This window comes from Semicossyphus pulcher, unplaced genomic scaffold (genome assembly GCF_022749685.1).
Source record: "Semicossyphus pulcher isolate SPU_LCO1_2020_fin unplaced genomic scaffold, fSemPul1.0.p SCAF_5, whole genome shotgun sequence".
Taxonomy (NCBI): domain Eukaryota; kingdom Metazoa; phylum Chordata; class Actinopteri; order Labriformes; family Labridae; genus Semicossyphus; species Semicossyphus pulcher.
The window spans coordinates 22,943,704-22,968,414 of NW_027211726.1; the positions used below are offsets into that span (position 1 = coordinate 22,943,704).

General features: G+C 39.8%; 2 protein-coding genes across 3 annotated transcripts in view; one reads left to right on the top strand and one right to left on the bottom strand.

The window, feature by feature from the left end:
• Positions 1 to 2,383: 2,383 nt before the first annotated feature.
• cfap90 (cilia and flagella associated protein 90) lies at positions 2,384 to 5,869 on the top strand. The gene is made up of 3 exons (XM_069681263.1): positions 2,384 to 2,501; positions 3,172 to 3,288; positions 5,680 to 5,869. The coding sequence occupies exons 1-3, from the start codon at positions 2,385 to 2,387 to the stop codon at positions 5,857 to 5,859; spliced, it is 414 nt and encodes a 137-aa protein (XP_069537364.1). The 5' UTR covers position 2,384; the 3' UTR covers positions 5,860 to 5,869.
• Positions 5,870 to 6,844: 975 nt separating this feature from the next.
• Positions 6,845 to 24,711, bottom strand: part of adcy2b (adenylate cyclase 2b (brain)) — a 43,289-nt gene continuing 25,422 nt past the window's right edge. Inside the window, exons 10-25 of one of the 2 annotated variants that reach the window (XM_069681262.1) lie at positions 23,572 to 23,748; positions 23,446 to 23,486; positions 23,287 to 23,367; positions 21,833 to 21,902; positions 21,452 to 21,549; positions 20,611 to 20,695; positions 18,141 to 18,278; positions 16,519 to 16,647; positions 15,440 to 15,624; positions 14,194 to 14,278; positions 12,241 to 12,399; positions 10,620 to 10,766; positions 10,376 to 10,483; positions 8,966 to 9,080; positions 8,111 to 8,235; positions 6,845 to 8,032 (exon numbers count right to left, since the gene is read on the bottom strand). In XM_069681262.1, the coding sequence (XP_069537363.1) occupies positions 7,880 to 8,032; positions 8,111 to 8,235; positions 8,966 to 9,080; positions 10,376 to 10,483; positions 10,620 to 10,766; positions 12,241 to 12,399; positions 14,194 to 14,278; positions 15,440 to 15,624; positions 16,519 to 16,647; positions 18,141 to 18,278; positions 20,611 to 20,695; positions 21,452 to 21,549; positions 21,833 to 21,902; positions 23,287 to 23,367; positions 23,446 to 23,486; positions 23,572 to 23,748 (1,896 nt within the window). In that variant the 3' untranslated portion in view covers positions 6,845 to 7,879. Of the gene's footprint in view, positions 8,033 to 8,110; positions 8,236 to 8,965; positions 9,081 to 10,375; positions 10,484 to 10,619; positions 10,767 to 12,240; positions 12,400 to 14,193; positions 14,279 to 15,439; positions 15,625 to 16,518; positions 16,648 to 18,140; positions 18,282 to 20,610; positions 20,696 to 21,451; positions 21,550 to 21,832; positions 21,903 to 23,286; positions 23,368 to 23,445; positions 23,487 to 23,571; positions 23,749 to 24,711 lie in introns of both variants that reach the window. The other variant, XM_069681261.1, reaches the window with a different exon arrangement.

Consider the following 24,711-nt stretch of genomic DNA (forward strand, 5'->3'; position numbering starts at 1 on the left):
AAAACATCATATGAAGCCGTGGAAAAATATACAGAAGAGAACAAGGCTCAGTAACAAAGGTACCTCTCTTTAATAACTTAGGACCACTGAATGGCTGACCTTTGCCTTCAGGTGGTTTCATTCCCACAGTGACTCCCGCCAAATAGCAATATATCCCTCTAAAATGTCATCAGTAATTACTCCTGTGCTCTGAGACAACCTCTGAAATGAAAGAAAGCAGGTGGTGATCATGCTCGCTCTCCAGCACTCTGACTGTCTCTCTTTGTCCACATGTCCCCACTGTCCTCTACGTCATTGCTGCTGGAAACCTCTTGAACTGCACAGCAGAGTTGTCGACAGTTTTGCCCATATTGTGTGTGCATGTGTGTGTGTGTGCGTTTGTTATGGTCTGGGACAATTCACAGCGCAGTAAGTGGTGTCCTCCTATTGGCCACCCACCGCTGCTTTGTTATAAATACATGGAAGGAGAGAACAGTAACAGCAGGTGGGAGTCGTGAGACTGGCTGCCACACACACACACACACACACACACACACACACACACACACACACAAATGAGGTGTGTGTCACTATGTTGCAGCTGTAATCTCCAAAATGGAAAAGGTGGTTAACTGGACCACTGAGGGAACAATGTAAGCTTTCTAAGACCACTATCACTGAGCAAGACACACACGCACACACACAGCGAATTGATAGATTAAAGTGCATTTGTGTATGTGTGAGCAGGAATGATAGAGGAGAGCAAACATATGCAACAGCATCTATTTTATTTTTTAGATGAGATTAGATTTCCCAAGGACAGGGAATGAGGTTTAGAATCTAATCACATGTGCAAAAGGAAGTGAATTGCAGAGTAACATATGTATTGGAGTAATCTGTCAAGTCAAGTCAAGTTTTCTTCATTGTCATTTCAACCATATACAAGTAAACAATGAGATGAAATTTAGTTTCTCTAGGACTGTGATGCTATATAAAGAGGGATAAAAACAAGGTTACATACAGTGCAAAGTCAGTGGCAGAGGTAGTTTAAAAACAGAGCAGCAAAGGCCGATCTACACAGCACTTATAAAATGCAGCTAGCATATATACAGTATACATTGTGCAAGTAGTGCAATAGTAGCATAAGCAGGTATGTGGGGATTCCACAAAATAAAACCAAGACAGCTTTATTAGCATTTATATAAATCAGCTTATCCTATCAAAGTATAGGCCTACATATTCCCAATTAAAGGTTTTCAAAATATAATTAAATTCAAGAAGATTAAAGCAATATTTTGAAATTGTGGGAAGTACACTTTTTGGTTTTCTTGACAAAAGTGTGATCAGAACATTGATACCACTCTCATGTCCGTGACACATGAATCTACAATCAGCACCAAATTAGCAAATTGACTTTCTGGTGTCATGTCAGGCAAGGAGCCGATGGAATGTGAATGAAGGATTGATTATACAAATGTTGTGTTGTCACAATTTTCCCTCTTTCCTCATTGGATTTAGTTGGCCAAGTTTAACTTTAGGTGCACTATCTGTAGTCTATCTGTAGCCTACGCACTGCTGAGGGACTGGGAGGTTATTTATACTTTATATAAAGCCCCCGTAACCGAACCACATATTCCACACAGTGCTTGAGGCAAAGTCTACACAGTGTTATAAATTGATTCTGCTTCCAGAGTTGTACAGCAGATGCAGTGAGAGACCTCTGCAGGACCTTGAAGGGACAAGACTTGTTAGCATGAAGGAAGAACCTGGTGCGACTTTGCAAGGATGTGCTATCACAGCTGACTCTCAACAATCTCGTAGCCATCATTTGAAATCATATCAGCTGACAGACAATTTGTTAGGGTCTTGCTTTAAATTTCAGCAATCTGTAAATGTTGAGTTCCTCCTTGTGCATAAATAAATGATAGTCCAGGTAAATAGGCTTCATCTTAATGGGTTGATCCTTGATCATTTAAAAAATGAGCAGACATCCTAGAAATGTATTCAGAAAAATAAAAGCAGACAAGAGTAGAGTAATGTTTCCAAAGGTTATAGTTTGATTACAATGTACATCTCAATGTTTCACAAAGATTTGACAAAATGTGTTGCACCAGTAATTCGTGTTTCACACTAGGCCTACATTACAGATAATAACTTTGTTCTGAGGAAGGGCACTCACATTATTTATATACAAACGCATTTAAATCAGCTAACATGTAGCCTGACTTTTTGAAACGTCACGTGAAGCACCAGAGAATCTCTAAAGTACAGGCAAACAAAGGGTCTGTGAAGGCATCGATCGGAGCAAGTCAGTATCCTAGCAACCAGAGACGCCAGCGCTTTGCGACCTCCAGCTTTGGATCCCCTTTTTCTGAGGTTTTGCTGATTGATTTTGGGCCAAAAAGATGGATGTATCACTCCAGGCACAAACCAAACCGCTCTCTTCCCTGTCTGCATTTAGTAACATCCCACCACGACGAACCGGACCAAAGGAAATGTCATACTTCAACAGCGACTCAAAGGTAAAGAGTCGGAATTGGAATTCGGGTGTCAGCCATGCTAAGTTAACCTCAATGCTATTGAAGCTAGCTGGCCAATTAGCCAGAAATATTAGATTCAACATGGTACTGCGACAACCTTAAAACAAAAACATGTACAGATAACAGTCTCTCCAAAGGCTAATAATATTTAATCTAATAGTGATTTAGGAAGAGAAACCAAGGGGATGTCGTTAATGCTAAAGCAAATCGCCTTATTTATGACAGGAGGTCAGAGAAAACTTTTGAAATGCAACGTAAATAAGCTTATACAGATGTCCCAATAATGTACAGATATTAGAGTTTAAACCTACTATTTTACAACCTTTTTTTGGCTCGTGTAAGTTAGTGATCAGCAGTTGTTGACTTGAAATGTCTTGATCAAAAAGCCACAAAGTGAACCAATATTCAATGATGATTTTAAACTACTACTGCGTTAGCGTCTCTTTAAATGGATTAAATAAAAAAATTAAAAGTTACTGATCCACCAAAGTGCCGTTTGATTGGGGTGGAACTTTAGCCAATTTGTTGGGATTGTTGCTGTTGGTTCTACTGCCACCACCTGCATCTGGCCCGAAGGGGCACTTAATGATCCCCTTTTGTTTGAGGACTGGCTTTGAATAACAAACCTTGCACACTTTCTGTCCACTGGTAGGTCCCAGAAATCTCCACTTATGATCAGGTGTTTCACCAGGCTGAGGGCTATGATATGAAACTGCACCGAGATGACAGAAAACACTGTAAAGGAAGAGGACTAGACATAAACAAAGAGGTAATGCCGACAATTTAGTGACAATTCTTTGGCATCTTGTTTAATGGAATGAAAATGCTCTCTATAACATTATTGAAATGTGTGGACACAAAAATGTAATACTCATACTTTGAGATGTCTAACGAGTGAATCAGTGACCCCATGCTGTAAAGGATGACTTTAATATCAGACATTTTGGAGTTAACATGTTTATAATTGCTGATCTGTTTTTATGTTACCTTGCACAGCTGGTCTGCAAGAAGGCGTAATGCGAGACGAATGTAATAAGTTGTTTAACCAATGCATGATAAATCATTACTTCTTATCCAGTCAAGGCATCGATGCCTTACAGCATTTACCACCTACGCATTTGACATACAGACCACAGAACAGCAATATAAGCACTGACACTCGACTAAACTGTTTCCTTAACACCAGGGGAAAGTCCTGCTTATTTCTGCAGACAGACCATTCAATTTTAGGATGATATTGGCAGTATAGCTTTTGGAAATTCAGTCAAGTTTAATAATCCATTCTTAAAGGGCATACATTTCAAACTGTTCCATATTTATAAGCCTGCTAACATTTTCACCAAGCGGTGGCTGACATATATCTCTGAGTTTTATGGCTCTTTTTGATTCTATTTCATCTCCATAGAGTAATTATTCATGTCAAGAAAACTAGCTCACAGAGAGTTTCTGGGTCACCGAAAGCAGAGAGGCTGGTGAACAAAGCAACCACTCACACTGCTGAGTGTGTAATTACAGAGAGTTGAGAGGTTGGCCTTCAGCGCTGGTGACAGCTCCTGCTGTATTAGGACGTTTCTGTTCCGGAATTCACATTTGAATATGAATTAAAAATTATTTATTCTATAAAATATTCAGAGGATAATCCAGTAAGATATTTTTTCATGTTTCAACTAAAGCTTATGCAAATATACAGCCATCAGTGAATCAGCCACAGCCAGAAGCAGGTGCTTTCTGCTCTGCACATAGTTAGTCTGACCTCCCTGATCCAGAAGCTGTTCAAAAATGTGTAGAAACAGCTCACACTGACACATTGCTGCCCTAAATTTTATTGAGCAACACGTTTTCCCTAATACAACATTATCGAGTAGCAAAGAGTTTAATTTCTCACTCCCGCCGAAATAGCACCTCGTTCTAAGTAGTGTCAATGAAGAGGCAAAATGAAACTGAAGTAAAAATCACCTTTCATCTTAGTTCAAGTGCTTTTGTTTTAACTGCAATAATTTTGGCTTTAATAAATCGTGTTTTGCTATGATATCAAAAACATACCATAGTAATGCATGAAAACAATAGCAAGTTCAGTGTATTTATGAAGCTGTGGACCACCCCTCCCTGTCAGCGTTGAAATGCATTTACTTGGAACGTTTTGGGGCTAAAAATGTCTCAATAATCAGGAAGACAGCACATATTAGCCACTACCTGTTTGTACACTTAATATAACCCATTACCAAGTATGATGCACATGTGACAATTTCATGTCAAATTAAATACCTAACTTTCTGAGCATGACTGAAAATACAGTTTCAAGTGTACAAGCATCCAATTAACACAGGTTATGGTTATGGTATGGAGGAGTCAGATGAAAACCCAATTTTGTATTCTATTTTCATAATTCATACATCTACACGAGGTTTGAGATGAAAGTTTAGATGGCACCAGTGACTGTTAATGAGCTGATATGACAAATGTTGGCAATTTACTAAGCTATTTCTAACTCCATCTGTGACCTTAGCACTTTATTGTTATATTACTTATTACCACTGACCTCAGGGAGTACATTTAATAAATTTTTTCCGGTCGAGATTCATAACCAGCGGTAATATGGGACTCTTTAGACTAACACGAAACCAACGAGACCAACGTCTGCCCAGCTGTGATGTTCAGCTACATGTGATGCACACAGTGCCGAAAGTATTGAAAACCAAGGAGTCAGAGCGCCCTCTGCTGGGCTACCTTTGAGATGTCACCATTTCTGAATTACCCCACATTGTGTTCTGCTTTATGTTCTAAAAAAGTAACACTTATTTGCACACAAAAAACAAATACGGCAATTAGGCTCATTTTGGGGTGGCTGTGGCTCAGTGGAAGTGTTGGTCGTCTTTCAATCGGAAGGTCAGAGGTTCGATCCCCAGCTCCCTCAGGCTATATGTTGTCCTTGGGGCAACATGGGGCAAGACACTGAACCCCAAATTGCTCCCGGTGGCATAGCCAACAGGTATGAATGTGTTATCTGATTGACGGTTGGGCACTTTACGTAGCAGCCTCTGCCATCAGTGTGTGAATGGGTGAATGTGATATGTAGTGTAAAAGCAGCTTTGAGTGGTCGCAAAGACTAGAAAAGCGCTATATAAGTACAGTCCATTTACCATGTTTGTTTTCTTCCCAGGAGAAGACCAGAGCTGTTTCTTTGCGCTCTTCTGCAGAGTATGGCCATCAACCTGTCCCAGTGCTCTTTCAAACAACTTGGCAGTACAAACGGGTGGCAAGCACTAAAGCGGAATTCTTCATGAAAAATGGCATCATGTGGAATGTGGCAGAGGGATACGGATCAGTGGCCCCTATGTGAGAACCTGTATCCCAGCATGAGATCAAAGTGTTCACCCACTGTGAAACTGTCACTAATAAAACAGTGTTGTAGTGTGTTCATTTCATTTTGACAATAATTAAATCACTTGACTTTTAATTAGGATGTATTACTGTATCATAAACTGATTATAAGCAAGAGAAAAAACATTATATTAGTGACATTAAGTCTGGAAAAAGATTTAATCAGAAAATATGAAGGTGGTGAAATTTCTGAGGAAGCTTCATTTACATTTTCTAGTTTGAGGATGAAATCACTTCATAAGTATAAAGCTGTTTGAAGGTTTAGATGGTGCAGACAGTCAATATCTTACTTCAGTAGAATAGTTTTATTAAGACACTGAATGTCCTGGCACAATGTGAACTCTCTAACTGACAGGATTTGTGTATTGAGCATGCTACTAATGAGAGGGACTCGTGATTGACTTACATAAACTGAAGGAGTTACAAAGAATGACTTCAACGAAAGTCAGAACATTTTTTGCATTGGATCTCTTCTGTTTCCTCTTACAGATTGCTACCTTTACCTTATGTAAACAGGTTTTTTTAATGCTTCTCTAATCTTTTTGATTTGCAAGTTTATGAATTCTTTTTGTGTATAAATCCTGAACCCACACAACTTAGACCAAACTCCTACATAATGGGATTTTTTGTGCCCAGACAGCTCTCATTTCTGCCTTTGTGCTCTGGCAGAAATATAGGGACGTTATTCTGAGAAATGATGCAGTATTTGAATGTTTTGTGTTAGAAATGCAGTGTTGATTTTAGCGGATTAGGAGCTAATACAAAAGGTATCATATAAAAGACAAATAGCTCAATGAAATTTCTTTATAAAACAATGACTTCACACCTAAATTAGCTTCATCTTGGAACAATTGGTATTTGTGAGCCACAGAGTATACCGGTAAAATGTTAGTCACAACATTATAACACTGTCAGTTTTAAAATAAGTATACTTTCCCCAAGAGTATTTATTGGAAAAATATACAATTAAAGACAGAGTATATACTTTTTATTTTGCTACTTTAAAGATTAGAGAGACCACTAATATTAATTAGAAATTTATTGTGGCATGTTTGATGACAATAAATAGATCTGCCAAATGTAAACCTGTGTTGTCCATCATTCACACCAACAATCTTTCAAGCTTTAGACTCTTGTGAGCTGAGCATGCAATGGTTCATACAGTGATAATTCTTTATGGTGCACTTGTGTTTAATGTTCTAAAACAATCACACACAGACGGACGACAGTAATTTATATACAAATGTTTAATGAATAACAAAAGGATGGCAGTGAACATTTACACTCATAGCTGTTGGTTTCGTTCCACATAAATTATAAAAAAGAAACCTCTACTCTCCTCATGGAGCCTGTGCCTGAGTCCACCTCCTCTTCAGTGGGACACAAACGCACTCCTAAAGCTATAAATACAATTCACAGGTTTTGGCAAACTACCCACCACACTGGCAACTTGCTGGCATCAACTGCTCTATATGACAATAAACTATTGTAGCATCCATTTTGAAATAAATGGAACAAACCGGAGCACAGCGCCAACCAGGCAGATACAAAAAAAGCTCAGCTCAGCAGGCAGCTCAGTTTGCTCAAGTATAAGGCTCTGAAGCACTGCAACACTGGCATGGCTAATTAGCTTCACAGCTCTACTACTGTACAGATGGTTGACTGAGGTCCTTGCACTAATGTAGTAAACCTCTGTTTAGTCAGGCACTCCTTTAGACAGTGAAGAGACTCCTCAGAGCAAAGTCCTTTGTTACACTTGAGATGTGAAAAGCATCCGAAATGCAGCGCTGAAGGACTGTGTCAGTGCACTTTGACACCTCTGCTCTACATTGTGATGCTAAAGACAAAACTGGTTCTATCCATTGTACTGCTGGCCTCTGGTAATGGGTGTTAGTTACAGAGCATGACAAATCACTTCTACAGCCACTTTGTGTGTGTGATTGTGTGCTCAAGTCTTATTTTCTGTTAGTGCCGCTTGCTCAAGGCATCACAGTCCCCTGTGACAGAGATCGGGTCATCTCTGTGTGAACAAAGAACGTCTTCAGCTCTCCTTTGCCCTTCACATTGATGATGCCCCGACATGAACACATGTACCCTAGTGTTGATAAGATATGACTTGTCTCCTCTGTTACCTGTAAGAAAGATGAGTGGAATTAGTTTTTTTCTAGCATATTGTAAGACATGCATCAGCATTTTGTAAGACATCCCACCTGTATTTTTCCCAGCACCCCAGTGGTCTCCATCCTACTGGCCACATTCACACTGTTTCCCCAGATGTCATACTGAGGTTTCTGGGCTCCAATAACTCCTGCTATCACTGGCCCATGGTTTATCCCTGGCAAAAAATACAAAATCTCAAACAACATGGCTGATTATTTACAATAATCACGTATCATGAAAGTAGAAATCATGAAAATGTCAGCTTCTTTGGTAGCACATATGGCAATATGCGGTAATAGCAGGTATGATTTAGGTTCTCACTCTAAAGGTGGGTTCAGACCAAAGGCAAAGACCAATTTTGCTGCTCTTTAGTTATTCGAGCTTGAGCGCAGAATCCTTTATGTGTGTTCAGATCAAAAGCAAAGTTTTCTTTGTCATTGTTTACACTAGAAATTTGGGCCGTATGAATACAGTTCAAGAAGGACAGGACATCCATGACTGGATGCAGGTATATGCAGATATCTCTTTGTTCAGATTGATAAAATGCTATATCCTAGTCAGACAATAGCAGATTGTAGGATTGCATGCATTTCGCTTTTTTTGCTTCCATACGGACTGTTTCTGTGTACAACCGATGCCCCCAGAAAGCTTCAAAGCCCAAAAATCTTCTCCCTCGCCAATAGAATTGTATTCCTATATAGGTATCTGTTTATAGAGATTATGTCGTTATCAGTCTTTTCTTTGTCTGTTTAACCACAAACTACCCGTTACTGGTTTGTGACACCCAGTTCGTAATATCAAAGAATACCCCTATACAGGGGCAATATTATTGGGCTATAGGCTCAATCACCATTTGGCAATTACATAACAGATATAACTTTTACTTTATGAAGACATGATCTCACCTATTCTGAGTCTGAAATCGTTGAAGGAGTGTTTGTTGATAACATCTAGCTTCCCCACTAGAGCAAAGGCAAATTCCACCATTGTGCCGATGTGCATGTACTGTCGGTCATGTTCCTGAGGGAAATGCAGAGGGGAGAAAATAAGTTAAAAGTGCTCTCTGAACCATGTTTACACTTCTATATGTCATTGTAAAATCAACACTATTACATTAATACGTTTGTGTCGCTGTAAATACTTACAACCATGGTTTGCAAATTCTATTCCAGCATTAGAATTATTTCTTGTGTCTTAAGAATTAAAACATTTTATAACATTTAAAAAAACCAAAAAGACATGTGCAAAACATCTGCACGTCAACATAAATAGCTTACCTAACTACAGGAGTGAGCAATGCTTTTTCCAGGCCAAGGAGAACGTCATTAACAACAGTAACTATTCATTTTGTGGGGTTAGACATGATGTCAGTAAAACGCCTTATCAATACGCAATCACAATAACTGTGATTTGGGCAAATTCACAGTTAAGCATCTCAAGCCAACCTATTACGTGACAGATTGTCTTGAACTCATTAAAACCTTTCCCCTTATAAAAGTGAAAAATAATCTAACCCAAATGTTGCAATCTAACACCTAAATTGCTTTTCCAAGTAGGTAGTTTTCAGCAATAAGTTAGCATTAATGAACAAGCTAGCTATAGCTAATCTGCCATGGCAGTTTTCTTTTCAGCAGCAAAATGACAGCTACCATGAGAAGGCTGCTCCTGTGTGAAACAACACACCAATTTCTACAATAATGAAAGTATATAGAAAGATAATTCAGCCTCTCTCACTATTGTAAATTGCATTATCTGTCGTGCTGAAATGGTAAGGGTTTGGAGTTTGGGGTTCAGTGAACGGTCAATTAAGCAGATTTCCTACCACTCTAGGAGATTCCTTTAAAACATGTGCTGCCCTATTTCTGGGAGATGATCTCATTTGCTTCCAGTGATTACCCTGATGTATTCAAATGAGTGTAGTAATGAATCACCAATGCTCTAATGTTATGTGTGCCACATTTTAAAGTGCAACCCACACAAAGCGTGCCAATGTATTTGGACAGTGAAAACACTTTAATGCTTGAGCCTATCCTGTTTTGTGACCACTAATAAAAAATGACAAGTTGAACGAAAAATAGCGCAGGGTGCCAAAACTGTTCTGGCACCCTGAAATGGGGTGAGCATGTGAAAAACGGCTTTTGTTCTTTGTCTTCTATGATCAGATATGAGCTCTAATAAGACCTGGACGGTCAGAGCTTTGACCTCAAATGTGGAGGAAACATTAAAAACTCCATATCTGTCCATCTATGCCTAACTACAGGTCATGTCTGTGTGTGCTTTGATTTGATAATAAGCGCATTTGTGTAAAAGCGTGCCTGAGCGCACTCTGGTCCTGGCGTCACATTGAGTCCTGTTGCAGCCATATAGGTGCTCCCAATGGTCTTTATCTTCTCCACGCCGCTGAACTTAGGTTTGGACAGCAGCTAGGAACAAAGGAGAAATGCACATCATAACACAACATACAGGAGAAGAAGAAAAACCAGCTTTCTTCCAAATACATCCTAGAAATGTTCTTTACATTGTCAGACAGCTATGGTTATCAATGTGAGAGCAGTTTACCTCATCAAAGTCGGCAATGATCTCATTCAGAAGACGGAGGCACTCCAGTCCTTCCTTATTGACATCAGACTCAGTATAAAACTCTTTGAAGTCTGGGATGGAGGCGAACATCACACATACCGACTCGTATGACTGATGGTAAAGGTCCTGATAACAGGTGAGAAGAAGATAACAGCTGGATGTGTTGTATTGATCGAGCACCAGTGACTGAAGATGAATGGCTTGTGGTTTCAATGACTCCAAACCACAGAAAGAAGATCTATGAGCTGAAAGTTTAACACTGAGCAATGACTGTGACTTAAATAAATAAAGTGAAACTTTAATCATCTCTGTAGGGACACTGGGTCAGCAGCAACATAGTAAGAACATCCATCATAGGAGAAACAGAAGTAAGAATAGAATAAATGAGGCTTCAGAGTGTGATCAAAAATGTATACCACTGGAACAAATGAAGGAGAATATAGGATTGTAGACAAGTAGACGACATTAATTACAACATGTATGCAGTGGTGGCAGCAGCAGAACATGCAGATTGGAAACAAAGAAAAAAAAAGGAAATGTGTTTTTAAAAAAAAAAGTAAATGAGAAAGAAAACGATGCATACAACATGTAACGGCTGAGAAAACAAAAGAATATGCAAAGGATGTGAATTAACAGCACACACAGAGTATGCAGATTCAATCACATTTAAATAAAGGAACAGTTAGACAGTTTGGGAAATGTAAATACAGTCATTGCTTTCTGCAGATAGTTAATTGAGAGGGTCAATACCACTGTTATGTCTGTAAGATATATATAAAGTTATGGCCAGCAGATTTTTAGCCTAGCTTAACACAAAGATTTGTAAAAGCTAGCCTGGTTCAGTCCAAAGGTAACAAAATCCAACTATCAACACATAAAGCACTCTAAATAACATGCAAAACATTGAATCAATTCATAAACCAAAGTGGAACAGCGACAAATTGCTTTGTTACTAGGGGTTATGTGGACCGTTCCTTAAGTAGGAAGAGCAAATTTTCAGGGTCTCTGCTGGTTACCTGGCAACCTCAGGGTGACAACAAAAGGGTGTCAAGCTAGCTGTTTGCCCAATATACTCAGCTAAGCTGCGAGATTAAAGTCGAAAAACAATGTTGAGAAAATCAAAATGTGGATAATAAAGTCAACTCATCTGATGGACCTGATCAATCACTGTCAGATTAAACTACTCTACAGAATCTAAATGGGTTAAATGTAGCTCCACTTTAGGTACACTTCAAAGAGTCTCGTACCATGAAATAATATACAGATAGGCCTATCAGATATCTGATGGACCTGAGGAGTTGACTTTATTCTCAACATTGTTTTTCGACTTTATTCTCGACATTTTGACTTTATTCTTGAAATAGTATTTTGTCTTTGTTTCTGTATAAAAAAAATCTCCTCGTATTTTTTTTAAAATTATTTTCTTAGTTTGGCACTAATACTCCTTCGAAGAATACAGCTATGAATTTCCCGTGAAAAAAAGCATATTTCCTTGTGTCAGGTCCTTTTGATTATATAGACTGCACGTACATTCATAAAACCTGAAAAGAAAAAACAAAAGTCAACATAAATAGACTGCCCAATTTTCTTGGGACTTCACCTCATTTTTCCAATTTCGGCCCAGGAAGTGTTCGGCGACATGTGCAGGTAAAACGTTCTCCAGCAGAACCCTGTTGAGGTTTTCCATGGTTTCGATTTCCTCACACTCCCTCTTGAACTTGTCCCTCCACAGGAAGTCCAACCTACAGTAATATTCATTCTGTTACAGGAGGACACAGAGTAAAGAGACACCTGTGTCATTCACACCCAGCGCTCAGCTCCAAAGCTTCAGGCCACAGAAGAAACCTTTTCCAAAATCAAGAAAAGCAACTGAAGAGGTTGATTGGACTCAGAAGCAAACAGTACTCCTTCAGCTACAGACATGTGTCCATGATATGAGAGTGTCTCTTAAAGATAGGCAGCCTGCATTCAGCTCTAATCATTTCCTCTGAATGGAAAACTATATAGGATTTCTGAGAAAATACAACCAACTGAACCTGAACAGCTTGCTTGGTATTCATAGAAAATTAATGTCCCAATAAGACGACAATGAAACTGCGAGAAGCTCCGCTCTAATGGCTCAAGGAAATAATACTCAGGCAGGACTGTTTTGCATAAAAGATAGCCAATGTTTCAGTTATGAAAGCTTGAGGGATTTTGCTAGTTATCACGGTCAAATCACCCCAGGAGTGTGCGTTTGTGTATCAGATGGGGTCCCTGTAACACACCTCATATACAATTAAAAGCTCCAGGCTACCTGTGGGCTGGCCCTGGCAATGTCAGTATGGATGTCCAGTACAATATGTAGGAGTGTTTTAGTCTCATGTGGGATATATTTCATTCGTGTGGTGAGCAGTCGGATGATGTATGTGTGCACTGAATACTTATTCCCTTGAGACTGAAGCATGGTGCCAATTTAGAGGACTCCGTCAGTGTAGGCTCATAATGCCCAGTGCTGAGGTCTGGTCCGATGATGTTGATTGCCTGAAGCTGTTGTAGAAATGTAAACTAGCTTTTAGCCCTCTAAGGATACTTAGTCTGAACCACTTTATGTATGTATACATACAGTATGTGTCTTCACTTTGAGCATCTTCACTTTGAGCGTCTCTTGAGAAGAGAGGAATTCCAGTACACATCCAGTACCTTCAGTAGTCTAGAAAGTAGGCCAGAAAAAACGGAGCTCGTTCCAGAAGCCGTTGAGAAACCAGCTAACAAGCCTGTAAATGAGCTTTGCTCCATCGCGCATCTGTTCTTGAGGGATGAATTTCAGATGCCTCGTTCTCCTAACCTGCTTTCTCCGCCTTCTTACTAGATTACTAGAATAGGCTCATTAGGGTTGATGATGATTTTTTTTGCAAGGCAAATTTGTTAATAGCAGACTAAAAGCAAGTGAAATGGATGCTCCCCTCATATTTAGCACAGATTTATGTAATTTTGCATGAAGAGGTCGGGTAATGCCACACTTTCTGACCTTTTAGCAGAATTATTTTGTAGATAATTGATTGAGCATTTTAGTGGACTCATTTTACACAAATAGCAACCGGAGGACGAACCCAATTACCCCTGACAGACCTTAATAAGAGCGCAGCCCGGATTAAGATATAACAAAGAGTTTACCACAGCAAACTTCTGTTTCCAAAACAAATGCCCCCCCTCCTGATGGTGACAGTGACCCAGAATGAGACAACACATGGATCTTTTGAGATCAAATGTGACTCTCGGGGGGAGCCCTAGCTTGGAGTTGAGGTGCTCTGTTGGGATTCTATCTGCCCAAAACAGCTGTTTTGGGGTCAGAGCTGATTGATGATACCCCGAAAAGATAAAGCACAAACACCAAATCTGTGTCAGACGAGTTTAGCTCACAGATGAAGTGGTGGGGTGGACACAGAGGAGATGGAGGCAGTTGGCCAGGCTGGCTGCACCAACACCTACATGAATTGAGCAAATCTTTCAACGTAGGTTAACTTGTTTCCAAATCTCGTTCCGAAAATGACTGACTGTAAAGTTTACTGACCTGTCTTGCTAAGACAAGCAGGGTGACGAAGAAGATGAAAAGAGACACAGAACCCATCGTCTTAAGATCCTTCAGCACTCCTGGTCTGACATAGGATGAGAGAAAATACAAGAATCAAATGTTGATCATCTGGTCTCAAAGTCTATTGATACTGTATATCTATATATATTATCTATTGATATGAACAACAAGTCCCATCAAAAATTTGGGGCGCTATGTTCTATTTGTGGCGTTTCATCTCACATGTTCCTCATCAGTGTGGCTCATTCCTTGTTTTGTATAATTGTAAAAGAATGAAAGAGCCACACTGTCTGTTACACTGGGTGACATGTTGTTGAATTACCATAAACACTGGTACTGTTGTTTATTTAGAGTCAGTGTGACAAATGGCATTTTGACGCCATAGATATTCACTAATGCATCAAATATGAAAACAGTCCGCAACTAGTGCATTTTTTCCTCTTGTCTGAGAGGCAATTATTAAAAACTATAGTGCCTCGCTGTTTTATAGGAAAGTGCATTTCCAACCATATTCGTATATCTGTGACCCAGGGATATTAAAATAATTTATCTTAAATAACTGCAAGATTTTACTATTCTACTGAGCTAATTTGTTAATTAATTTTTCCCTGTTCTAGTGGGTGGCATGTATCAACTATGTTTTACATTCAGAGATGAACCCATATAAAATAATTTCATTACTTCACAACTATCCTCTTTTATATTTCTCAGTGCTTTGGCACTGAAATTATTCTCCTCACGCTAATAAAGCCAACACATGTGATAGATGGATAAAAGTATTCCGTTCCAGGTGTTTCTCCTTCAGTCTTGCTCTGAAAACTTTTTGCATAATGGATTTGTTTTCAGCAGTGAGGCTCCAGCTGTCAGTCAGATGTGAAAAATGAATTCAGCTCCATGAGACTTAATGCTGTATCTCATTCTGCCACTCATCACCTTCCTCCCCAGGGGTTACACTTGATCGACAGTCATGTGGGATATTGCTACCTCAGCAGTGCTCTTTCCCTCAAGAAACCAGGGTTCAGTCTCATTAGTCATTTCAATATTCTCTGCTCAACTAAAATGAGCCAGCGGCAGGGTCAGAGCGGGGGTTGGAGACTTTTAAACAGATAGCTTTGACCCTAGGTGGGCCTAATCATTGTTTCATTATTGCTTATATAGTATAGCGTATAGCAGATACTGTGTGTTTGTGTGTGTGTGCGCACAGTACAGCACAGTTTGCAGGTACCTATCAAGAGAACTGGTTTTGTACAGTGCTTTGCTAAATCCATCCAGCAGGGAGGCATGTGTTTGGAGAATGATGATGTTGTAGATCACAACGGCAACCAGCATCACCACCATCTTCAGCTCATAGTTGATCCTCAGGAACACTGAGCACGACACCAGGCCCAGGATGCAGCAGTAGATGAAGTACTAGAGACAGAAAGTGAGTAAGAAACATGGCTGAAAAAGATTCGACACAGGTGATGTACCGTGTGACCTTAGTGAAAGATAACCCTACTACACTACTTTTGTATAAGTCAACATAAGTATCAAGGAAAAAAATAAGAAGGAGAAATTGAGCTGCATTAGTTCAACGCAAAATGCTTTCAGTAATTTGCTGCTCTGGGTGGTGAGTCAGCCAATATACTGTATTGTTAGGAAGCAAGGGCAGAAGTAGAGTTTGCATACTGGCAGGAGAATCTGTCAATAGTCTTATATAACAATCACATTTTGTTTATGCAATAACAGAGAAAGAAACAAATGACATTTTTTTTTATTTCTATACAGTGTAAGAGGGCCTCTACTTTGCACATAAAAGATAAACAGGACAATAATTGAAAGCTTTAAGCTAATACCCCACATGTCAGACAACCTAGCGCCACTTGTGACGACAGTCAACGTCTTCTTTCTTGTTTGGTGTGAATCTACATTTTCCTCTCTATAGATTTGAAACTGTATAAACGTTTACTTGTGAAACTGAAAAAAATGGCTGTCTATCTAACAATTGTTTCCATTATAGTAAAGAGACACATCTTTGCAACAGTGAACAGTGAGAGAGGCTGCTGCAGCAAATGCCTGGCAGCGGAAGTCAATTCATATTTCACACCATCATATGATCTCAACATGTCTAAAAACATCTAAAGTTTAGGACGCTTCCGTGGCTGTTACATTTGACTGTGTTAAGAAAGTTGAATTAGTATGACCACACATTTTTATAGCTCTTAACTCCTTATAGCAGATTCTGTATACTGTTGGTCAGTAATTTGACACATTTATCTTTTTTCTTCCCAGCACATGTTGTTGATCTTTTCCTATTGTACTTACTGGCAGGTAAAATTTGTTCTCCTCAATGTTTTCTTCCATGTAGTCCAACAGGGTTTCATTAGTCATATTCACAGGCGGTGTAGTTGTCATGACCTCCTCCATAGATCCTCCAGGATCTTCTACAAAGAACTGACAGACAAAGCAGAAAAGATGGTGGGCATTAAGTTAGACCAACTACCACTGATTAAAAAAAAAAAAAAAAAGTGATATAAATGTCTCTGTTTAGTCCATGTTACTGTTAAAAGCAAGGTTCCTTTTTTTAATTTATTTTTTTTAAACGAGGTGTTCATAAGCTAATTAGTATGTGCACACCTTCTCTGTTCTGCATCACAAGGCATCAGAGTATAGCGCAGACCTTTTTAATATAAGGGCAGTTCCTTTAAAGCTACTGTGAGGAACTTTTGGTTTGTGTCGATTTTGGCTCTCCCTGTGGACAAAGCCGTACCTCTTATCTCTTTGCTGATTTTGTCCTGTACATGCTTAAGTGGTGGTTTTTAACAAAAAGTCTCATCTTGCTTTCTTTAACAGTCATATGTATCACTCACTTTAAATTTTTGCCCTGGAAAATGTAAACAAAGGCAGCTTGCAGTTAATCACCCCGTCTGACACCAACCCCCGCCGGTGGTTTCAGGCATTAAAAATAACTATATACTGTAGAAATAATCAATCTTGTTGCTGATGGTCTGGTTTGCTTTTGTAGCTCATATAGAGTCATCAGACTGTTCAGTCTGTTTCATAAACAGATAAAAACTCCTCACAGGTGCTTTAATTAGAGGTCAAAGATAAGTGAGATGCATTCATGTGTTACGAGTATAGAAAAGTAGAGAAGGTTTAAAATATAAAAATTGTGTCAATCCTCTCATCTGTTTGTTCACTAAAAAAGAACGGGTCATCAATGCAGGGCTAATAGTATTGAATTCTTGTTTTGACCAAAATAAACTACCCCACATGAGTTGTGCGGATGACTTGCCTTCTGATGCAGTTTATTTCTCTTTGAAATTGATTTGATTTGTGCTAAACTGATTAACAGAGTTAAGTGGTCTGTTTTTTTTCATACATGTTTTTGAGTCCATATGCGTGAATCCCTTCTCATTGACTTTCTCAGAGATGTTACTGTAAAATATGAATTACTCACATTGTCAGCAGTTAAATCAGGTTGACAGTAGAAAAAAACAAACAATTGTTGCATAAATGATGTAAATGAAACAACTAAAGATGGCTAACAGCAACTTATGCTTTATGCATTAGCTCTGTAATATACAGATAAATACATCACTTAAAGTGTTACTTTTGGTTTCAAGGAGAAGAAGAAGAAGAAGAAGAAGAAGCAAGAAATCAAAGATATATTTAACAAAGACCCTTTCATATTGGTGTAATATTTATGAAATAAGTAGAAAGAACTGTTTTTAAAAACATCAGCAGCACTTTCTCAGGAATTTTGGAAGTTTATTAAAAGCTAACTTCCTGAAATGTTTAACAATTTTAAAATTAAATCCTAAATGAAATCATATGATCAAATGCCCGTTCATTCCCACAGTACTATTGCAGTAAGCTAGACTGCCCCAAGGTCACCTAATACATGAGCGGACCAACCATAGCCACAACATTTTTATCCTTCTTACCATATTGAAGACGGCCATCACCAGTATGAGAGCAGTGGTAGTCATGGTGAGAACCAATCGCAGCCAAGGATTATTGGTGACGATGATGCGTGAGGAAGTGGGGAACCAGGTTAGAGAGCAGATGGATCCCTTTCTTCCCTGCTGAGGATGCCAAGAAGCAGAAAGAATGATTTGAACAAAAATAAAGGAGGAGCAGTGGATAGACCTAAACCTCTCATTCTTGTTGATCAGATCACTAGTACTATGTAGATAAATAAAAATGTAAACTTGATTCACATGGAGATAAAAAGCAGATTTCCTGTCTGGTGGTTGTGATTATGCTTTGAGGATACATTTATTTGATAACCTTTTAAAACACTCTTTTAAAGATGAACAGGGCTCATTCTTTCAGTATAATATGCTTCATTAAATGGACTGTACTTACATGGTGCTTTTCTAGTCTTGTGACCACTCAAAGCTGCTTTTTAAACTGCAAAGCTGCTTTTTGGCTGACTGCCGGGGTCAGCCCTACACATGGGTCTGTATTTGACTGCGTGAGTGAGTGACGGTACTTTCAGAGTCAAATAAAGTAAAATAACAACAACAACGGCCCGGGAAACACTTCAAAATAAAAGCATTGTGTACAAACAAGGGGAGTCAGAATTCCAGATCGGGCTTTTACTTTGAAAAAGCATACCGCAAGTGTTGACCTTATTTACTTTCCATGCCTGTGTCTTTTACTACAGGAAGAGATGTTAACATTGCTGTCAGAGATCAGTAGGACTCATCACAATTCATTTTCACCGTGCATTTTGACCGAGAACCGCACGTGGCTTGCGCTAAAAATAAGCAACCCTCCCTACATTTTCGGGAGTCGGGCGAGATACGCACGTGTCACGCCAGCATTGTGAAGACTCATCCATCTCCATGCATTTCAAGTGAAAATGAACAAGTCCCGCAGCCGTCACACACACGCCTCGCTTCCAGTGCCACAAAAGCGCACGTTGACCCGATGCAGTCAGCCACATACTAGGTTTTCCCCTAGTCTTAGTCTAGCCTTAGTCTTTCACCTAGTCTATGTAGTTACACTACATGTCACATTCACCCATTCACACACTGATGGCAAAGGCCTAAAGTGCCAATCTCCAATCAGACCTATGCCCATTCATACATGATGGCTATGCCACCAGGAGCAATTTGACACTTCGACATGTGACTGTAGCAGTCAGGGATTGAACCCCCAACCTTTCGATTGAGAGATGGCCGACTCTACCACTAAACCACAGCCGCATTAGTTATTACTTACACAAAACACCCTGAACATAGAAATTTAGCAGAAACTTGCGTGTGTAAGACATGTCCTCTCATTAGTCTTTCAGTGGTGACCACAGCAGCTTTTATTGAAAACACATTCAGTGTTTAACTGATGCTTAGTACTAACCCATCATAAAGCAGCTTGTGAAGCTGATATGTGGGTCAAGGCAGACCAAAGGTTATTGAAAACTCTCCATTTATAAGAACATGCACTAGTTCCTGAGTGTATACTCCAACAAGCAAGAAGCAGGAAAATTGGCTCTTCCATGAGAAAACACGTATTGATCTTCCATGACACACTTGTCACAGGTTGCTGTAGCAGCTTGTAAATAACAGCCATCCCTCCACTTGAGTAGGATAACAAACAACAGCAGTGAATCGATCGAAGAACTATTGTGTGAAGGATGGTAAAAGATGGACCAGTTCATACAAGCTGAAAAATGTGACAAAATGTCACAAAATACAGATAAAAACAGAAGAAAGAACCTGAGAGATGAGACGAGCAAAGCAAAACTTTAACCTTTTCTTCATTTTCATGGTAGTTTTACAGTTAAAAGCAAAACCTTGAGGCAAAGTAATGTATGAAAGGTCGATATTTGATCTTGTGATTGTACTCACTATTGAATGGCCTGACGGTATCTTGTCAGCTGCTTACTATTGAAACAGTGGCTTACACAGTCATAAGAGACCGTATGGGGAGATTTGCAGAGAAAACTTGAAATAATGTACTAGAACATAAAAGTTTAGGCTCATTTAAGCTGTAAATAAAAGGATTCTGTATGAATTTCTATAGGTTTTTGACGAAGATAAAAACAATCACTACAGACATTGAAGTTTCCATACCTGTGAACATTAACCTCTGACCAACACAGAGAAGCTGTTCTGCTGTTAAATATGCTGCCGTGCGGGATCCTTGCTGTTTTTTTGGTAAGTTAAGTGTGTGTTTTGGTTAGAGGAAGTGACTACGGCCGCTTCACCCGCCGATCTCTACTTTGTAGTCTCTGGCTCCAAATGACGTCACCATCGCAAGATGGCAGCGCCTGTCACAGGGGCTGTTTTGGCATCAATTTCGTACAATGAGAGCAGATGGAGACGCATCGTCCATCTATATATACAGTCATTGGTATGCACGTGTACATCTATGTGTGTATTTACTGGTAAATCCATGCAGACCCACCAGAATGTGACCTGCGAAGCAAAGGAGCAGGATCAACACCAACAGCAGGAATGCCAAGCCAAAGGAGATCCCCAGCACAGCAGTTCTGCAACACACACACACACACACACACATGCACACACACACACACACACACACACACACACACACACACACACACACACACACACACACACACACACACACACACACATTACTTTAATCCCTCTTGGCGCCTCTTGTCTCTCTGCAGTGCCATCCAGGCCAATAAATGTAATGAAGGTTCTAATGTATTCTACCTCAGACCTGCAATCCATTTACATTGAGTAAGCATTACTGTGGATGGCACAGTTGCATACTGTATGTGCTTCGTAATCATGTCCATGTCCATGTATTACTTTTTTTTAAAGGAGGAACACAGTGTGGCTGTTTTAAGAATCCCTGCCATCAAACAGATGATGTCATGTCTAAATGTGCAGAGCAACAAACTGAGTGAAGATTAAGGGAGTGAGAGACAGAGGTGAAATAGACAATCAATGGCCTCTCAGACGCTGAATTACGCCTTTGGCTCTCAGAGGAAGTAAATGAGCATGACCATGAATTTCTCTCCCCGCCACAAAAGAGATGATGCACTTTAATTCACCTGATCTATAATCACAAGCAGACATGGTACCCTTTCATCTCGATCTGCTTTTTAGCATTCTGCCTCTTGCCCCCCTCCCTCTTCAATTTCAGTGTGGTCCTGCTGACGAGACAGCTGGCGTCTAATGGCTTTTTCACATCAACTGACTGCCACAGCTGGAGTGTGCTGATGCTAGGGGGGATTGTGCAGTGTACATTCTGTGATGGGCTGCAGACTTACTTGGGCAAGACGAGGACCTGCACTATGAATATACAGCAGAATATGAGGCAAGCGCAGGTGACGTAGTACTTGAAGGCTGGTAATGTTGTGGATCTGTACTGTAGAGAGAAGAAAGGGCAAAATAATTGGAAAATTGGATAGAACATTACGAGGATGTGTAACATAGCAACAGTAAAACATGTTAAGCTCAAATCTAGAGAAGATGAGAAGAATATAGGATTCTAAGTATAAGGCTGCAGTAAGGAATATGAAGTGGATAATCTATGTCCTATAAGGCTATTTTGCCTAATTAATGACTTCTGTTTCACTGAACTACACAGTTCTATTGATCTGTTTCCCTGGTGAGCAATGCTGGTTGGTGTTTTGTATGCATTCGCCTACCTCTTTCTCCAGAGCTTTGTTGTGAAAGAACAGTGAGATCCTCTGGATGTCTTCAGACTTCAGCCACTGCCTGGAGACAAGTGTGAAACAGACTCAGACTCAGACCATACAGAGTGACCACGTTCTTGGTTGTGTTGTGTGGTATCTAAACTTCCACTGAAAATACTAAGATCTCAGAAGCATTGCTACTTTTTATGTCAAATGCAAGATAAAATGCCAAGGAACCCAAACAAGTAAGAAATAACAGCAATCTACAATCTAAGGGGGGAATTCACTAAGAATGAATTGCGGCGGCTGATAGCACCATAAATTGCGCATCATTTGCTCCGTCTCAAGGTCCGATTCACAAAGCAAATTGCACCGATGATATTTAAGCACAAACACGTCCATAAAGCTTTGCAGATAAGTGCAGTTTGCTCTTGTTTTGTGTATGATAGTGAAGAGAACCTGTCTGCACCTCCACTCTCTGCTGCGCGGTGCTGCGCTCACAGGCGTTAAATTGAGCGCAGACTGACGGATCTCAACTCCATGCACAAATCGATGATGAGCAGGAAGAGGTGGGGGTAGTTCTTTAAACTTGTAAAGTCCAGAATGGACACGTGTTTACTAGTTTACGCAGCTTCTTTTTTTTTTTTAAGAGCACACAACAGCAGCTTGTCCATATAATAATCCCCGTCCTGCGTAAAGGCTCCACACTAGTGGACAAAGTGTGCCCGTGAGCCGGGGTTTAGCCACGCACAGCCCCTGACTGATTGGTCTCCTGACTATGGTAATGAAAATATATTATTAACAGAATGTATTTACAGACAAATACATTTTTTGATCACACAAAAGGGAGAATTGTTGTCCTGATCAGTGGAAACTGAGTGTGACAGCCCTTATAATACTGCGCCACAGTTACCACCAGCTCTCTGCATATGGTAATATTTTCACTGTAACTGCGCGGTGCTGTTAGCGCTGGCATTTGTGAATTATGCTGGCGAGGTTCATTTGCATAGAAAGGGGCCAAATTTGCAATGAATGTCTGCGTAACAACTCAAAGACACTGAGACACTGTTTGGTCTGTGGTGCACTCTGGGGTGCAATCAACCAATGAGGTGGAGTCTTTTTAAGTCATTTGCACAGGTTTAGCGGGCACAAAAGCCCCACAATGTTTTAGTGAATTCCTTCCTAATGTTCTAAAAATGTATATTTGCATCAGGAACTTTTGCCCTTAAAACGAACTTTGAACTATTTTACGATTATTTTATATTTGATTTATAAAGAGGTTTTTGCAAGTCATAATGGTTCAGTTAATAAAACTCCAGCAACATAATCAGAGAACTGTGTGTGAGTGTGTATGCTGACTTGATGTTTCTATTACTTAGTACTGGGAGGACATTCTATCTTAAGTGACTGTGTGAAGTGATTGTAGAGAGTGCTGCCGACATAAGGTGTGCAGCAGACATGCATACTTCTGCGAGTTGATGCCATCGATGGTGCGAATCATTCGCTCATTGAGCTCCTCCTCAAACCTCCTCCGTTGAGATTTGGACCTAGGATCAAAGGGAGGGAAGACCTTTAATGTGATTACATGTGTCAGGATTATTAATGCGTTGATTTCGCTTGCTCACCTTTCTCTTCTCTGGAAGTGGTACTGCCCCATTGGAACGTCCTGAAACAGAACCAGACCATTCATCTATCAATGACTGATATCTGCACCTGTGCGGGTAAGACAGAGAGCACCTCATTGTACTCACAGTTGTGTTGATTTTGCCATTGTCTGTGGTCATGCTATCCCTATGGTGGAGGTTGGCGAAGGGCTTGGCAGCGCCCCAAGACTCCAGGTATCGCGTCATTCTTACAGACGCCCTCATCTTCCCGCCATCCAGAGAGGGACGAGAGCGCACGCCCAACAGAGGGCTGTGCCTCTCAGTCTGCGGAAACCAGCAGGGATAGAGAAGGACACAGGTGGTCATTGGCATTCTGTTGTGAGTTAATGACACCCAACAGTGTGAAATTATAAAACTTTTGCTGAAGTGGCCACAGTGGTCACAGGTAACAGTTATGTAACATGGTAGCACAGTTAGAAGAGATATTAAAAGTATATGTTCATTAATAAATCCTGACTATGTTCTCCATGGGTAATATAGATCCTCAGCTGAAGTTATGTGTACAAGGAAACTTTTGGAACTTAGCCATGTGCAAATAAAGACAGAACGAAGCCATGCAGTTACAGTAGCACGTACTGCATCGCATCACGGAGCTTATATGCATTCAGTTAGTTATGAATATAATGTGACAACCCCCTCCAGTTTCCCCCTTCTCGTTTTACCTGTTTGCTCAGGTAAAATGCCAGCAGATTGTCCATACAGTAAAAGAACGATGAAGACATAGCATCTAAGCACAATGGACTACGTTTTTATGTTTTCCTGCCAAATCTGTTTTACACGGCTGGTTTTGCAGCTAAATTGCAGATGATAAAATTGATTAGTATTAGTATAAGGTATTTATCACAATCAAATAAATAAATGAATTTGAATTCTATTTGGACAAAAAGTTATTTTCATGCTTTTTTAGGAAGTGAAAGTATCTGACCTAACTGTAGTTCTTGGCAATACTAGGCTACTGAAATCATATGTATCATTGTTACAGTCTTAGAGCTGTACTTTGTGTAGTTGTTGCATTAGAAATAAGCGGGACGAACTGACATTGTTTCGTGAGGTCAAATCAATAAGCCTACATTAATTTACAATACATTTCTGTAGCATTCCTCTCTTGCCTTATTGCAGCAGCAGTGTTGGTTTTTACTGTAATAACTTAATCATCATAATCATCTTCTCATTTAAAAAGTCTGACAGCCGATGAAAGTGTCAAATGATGTGTAAAACGCCCCTTTT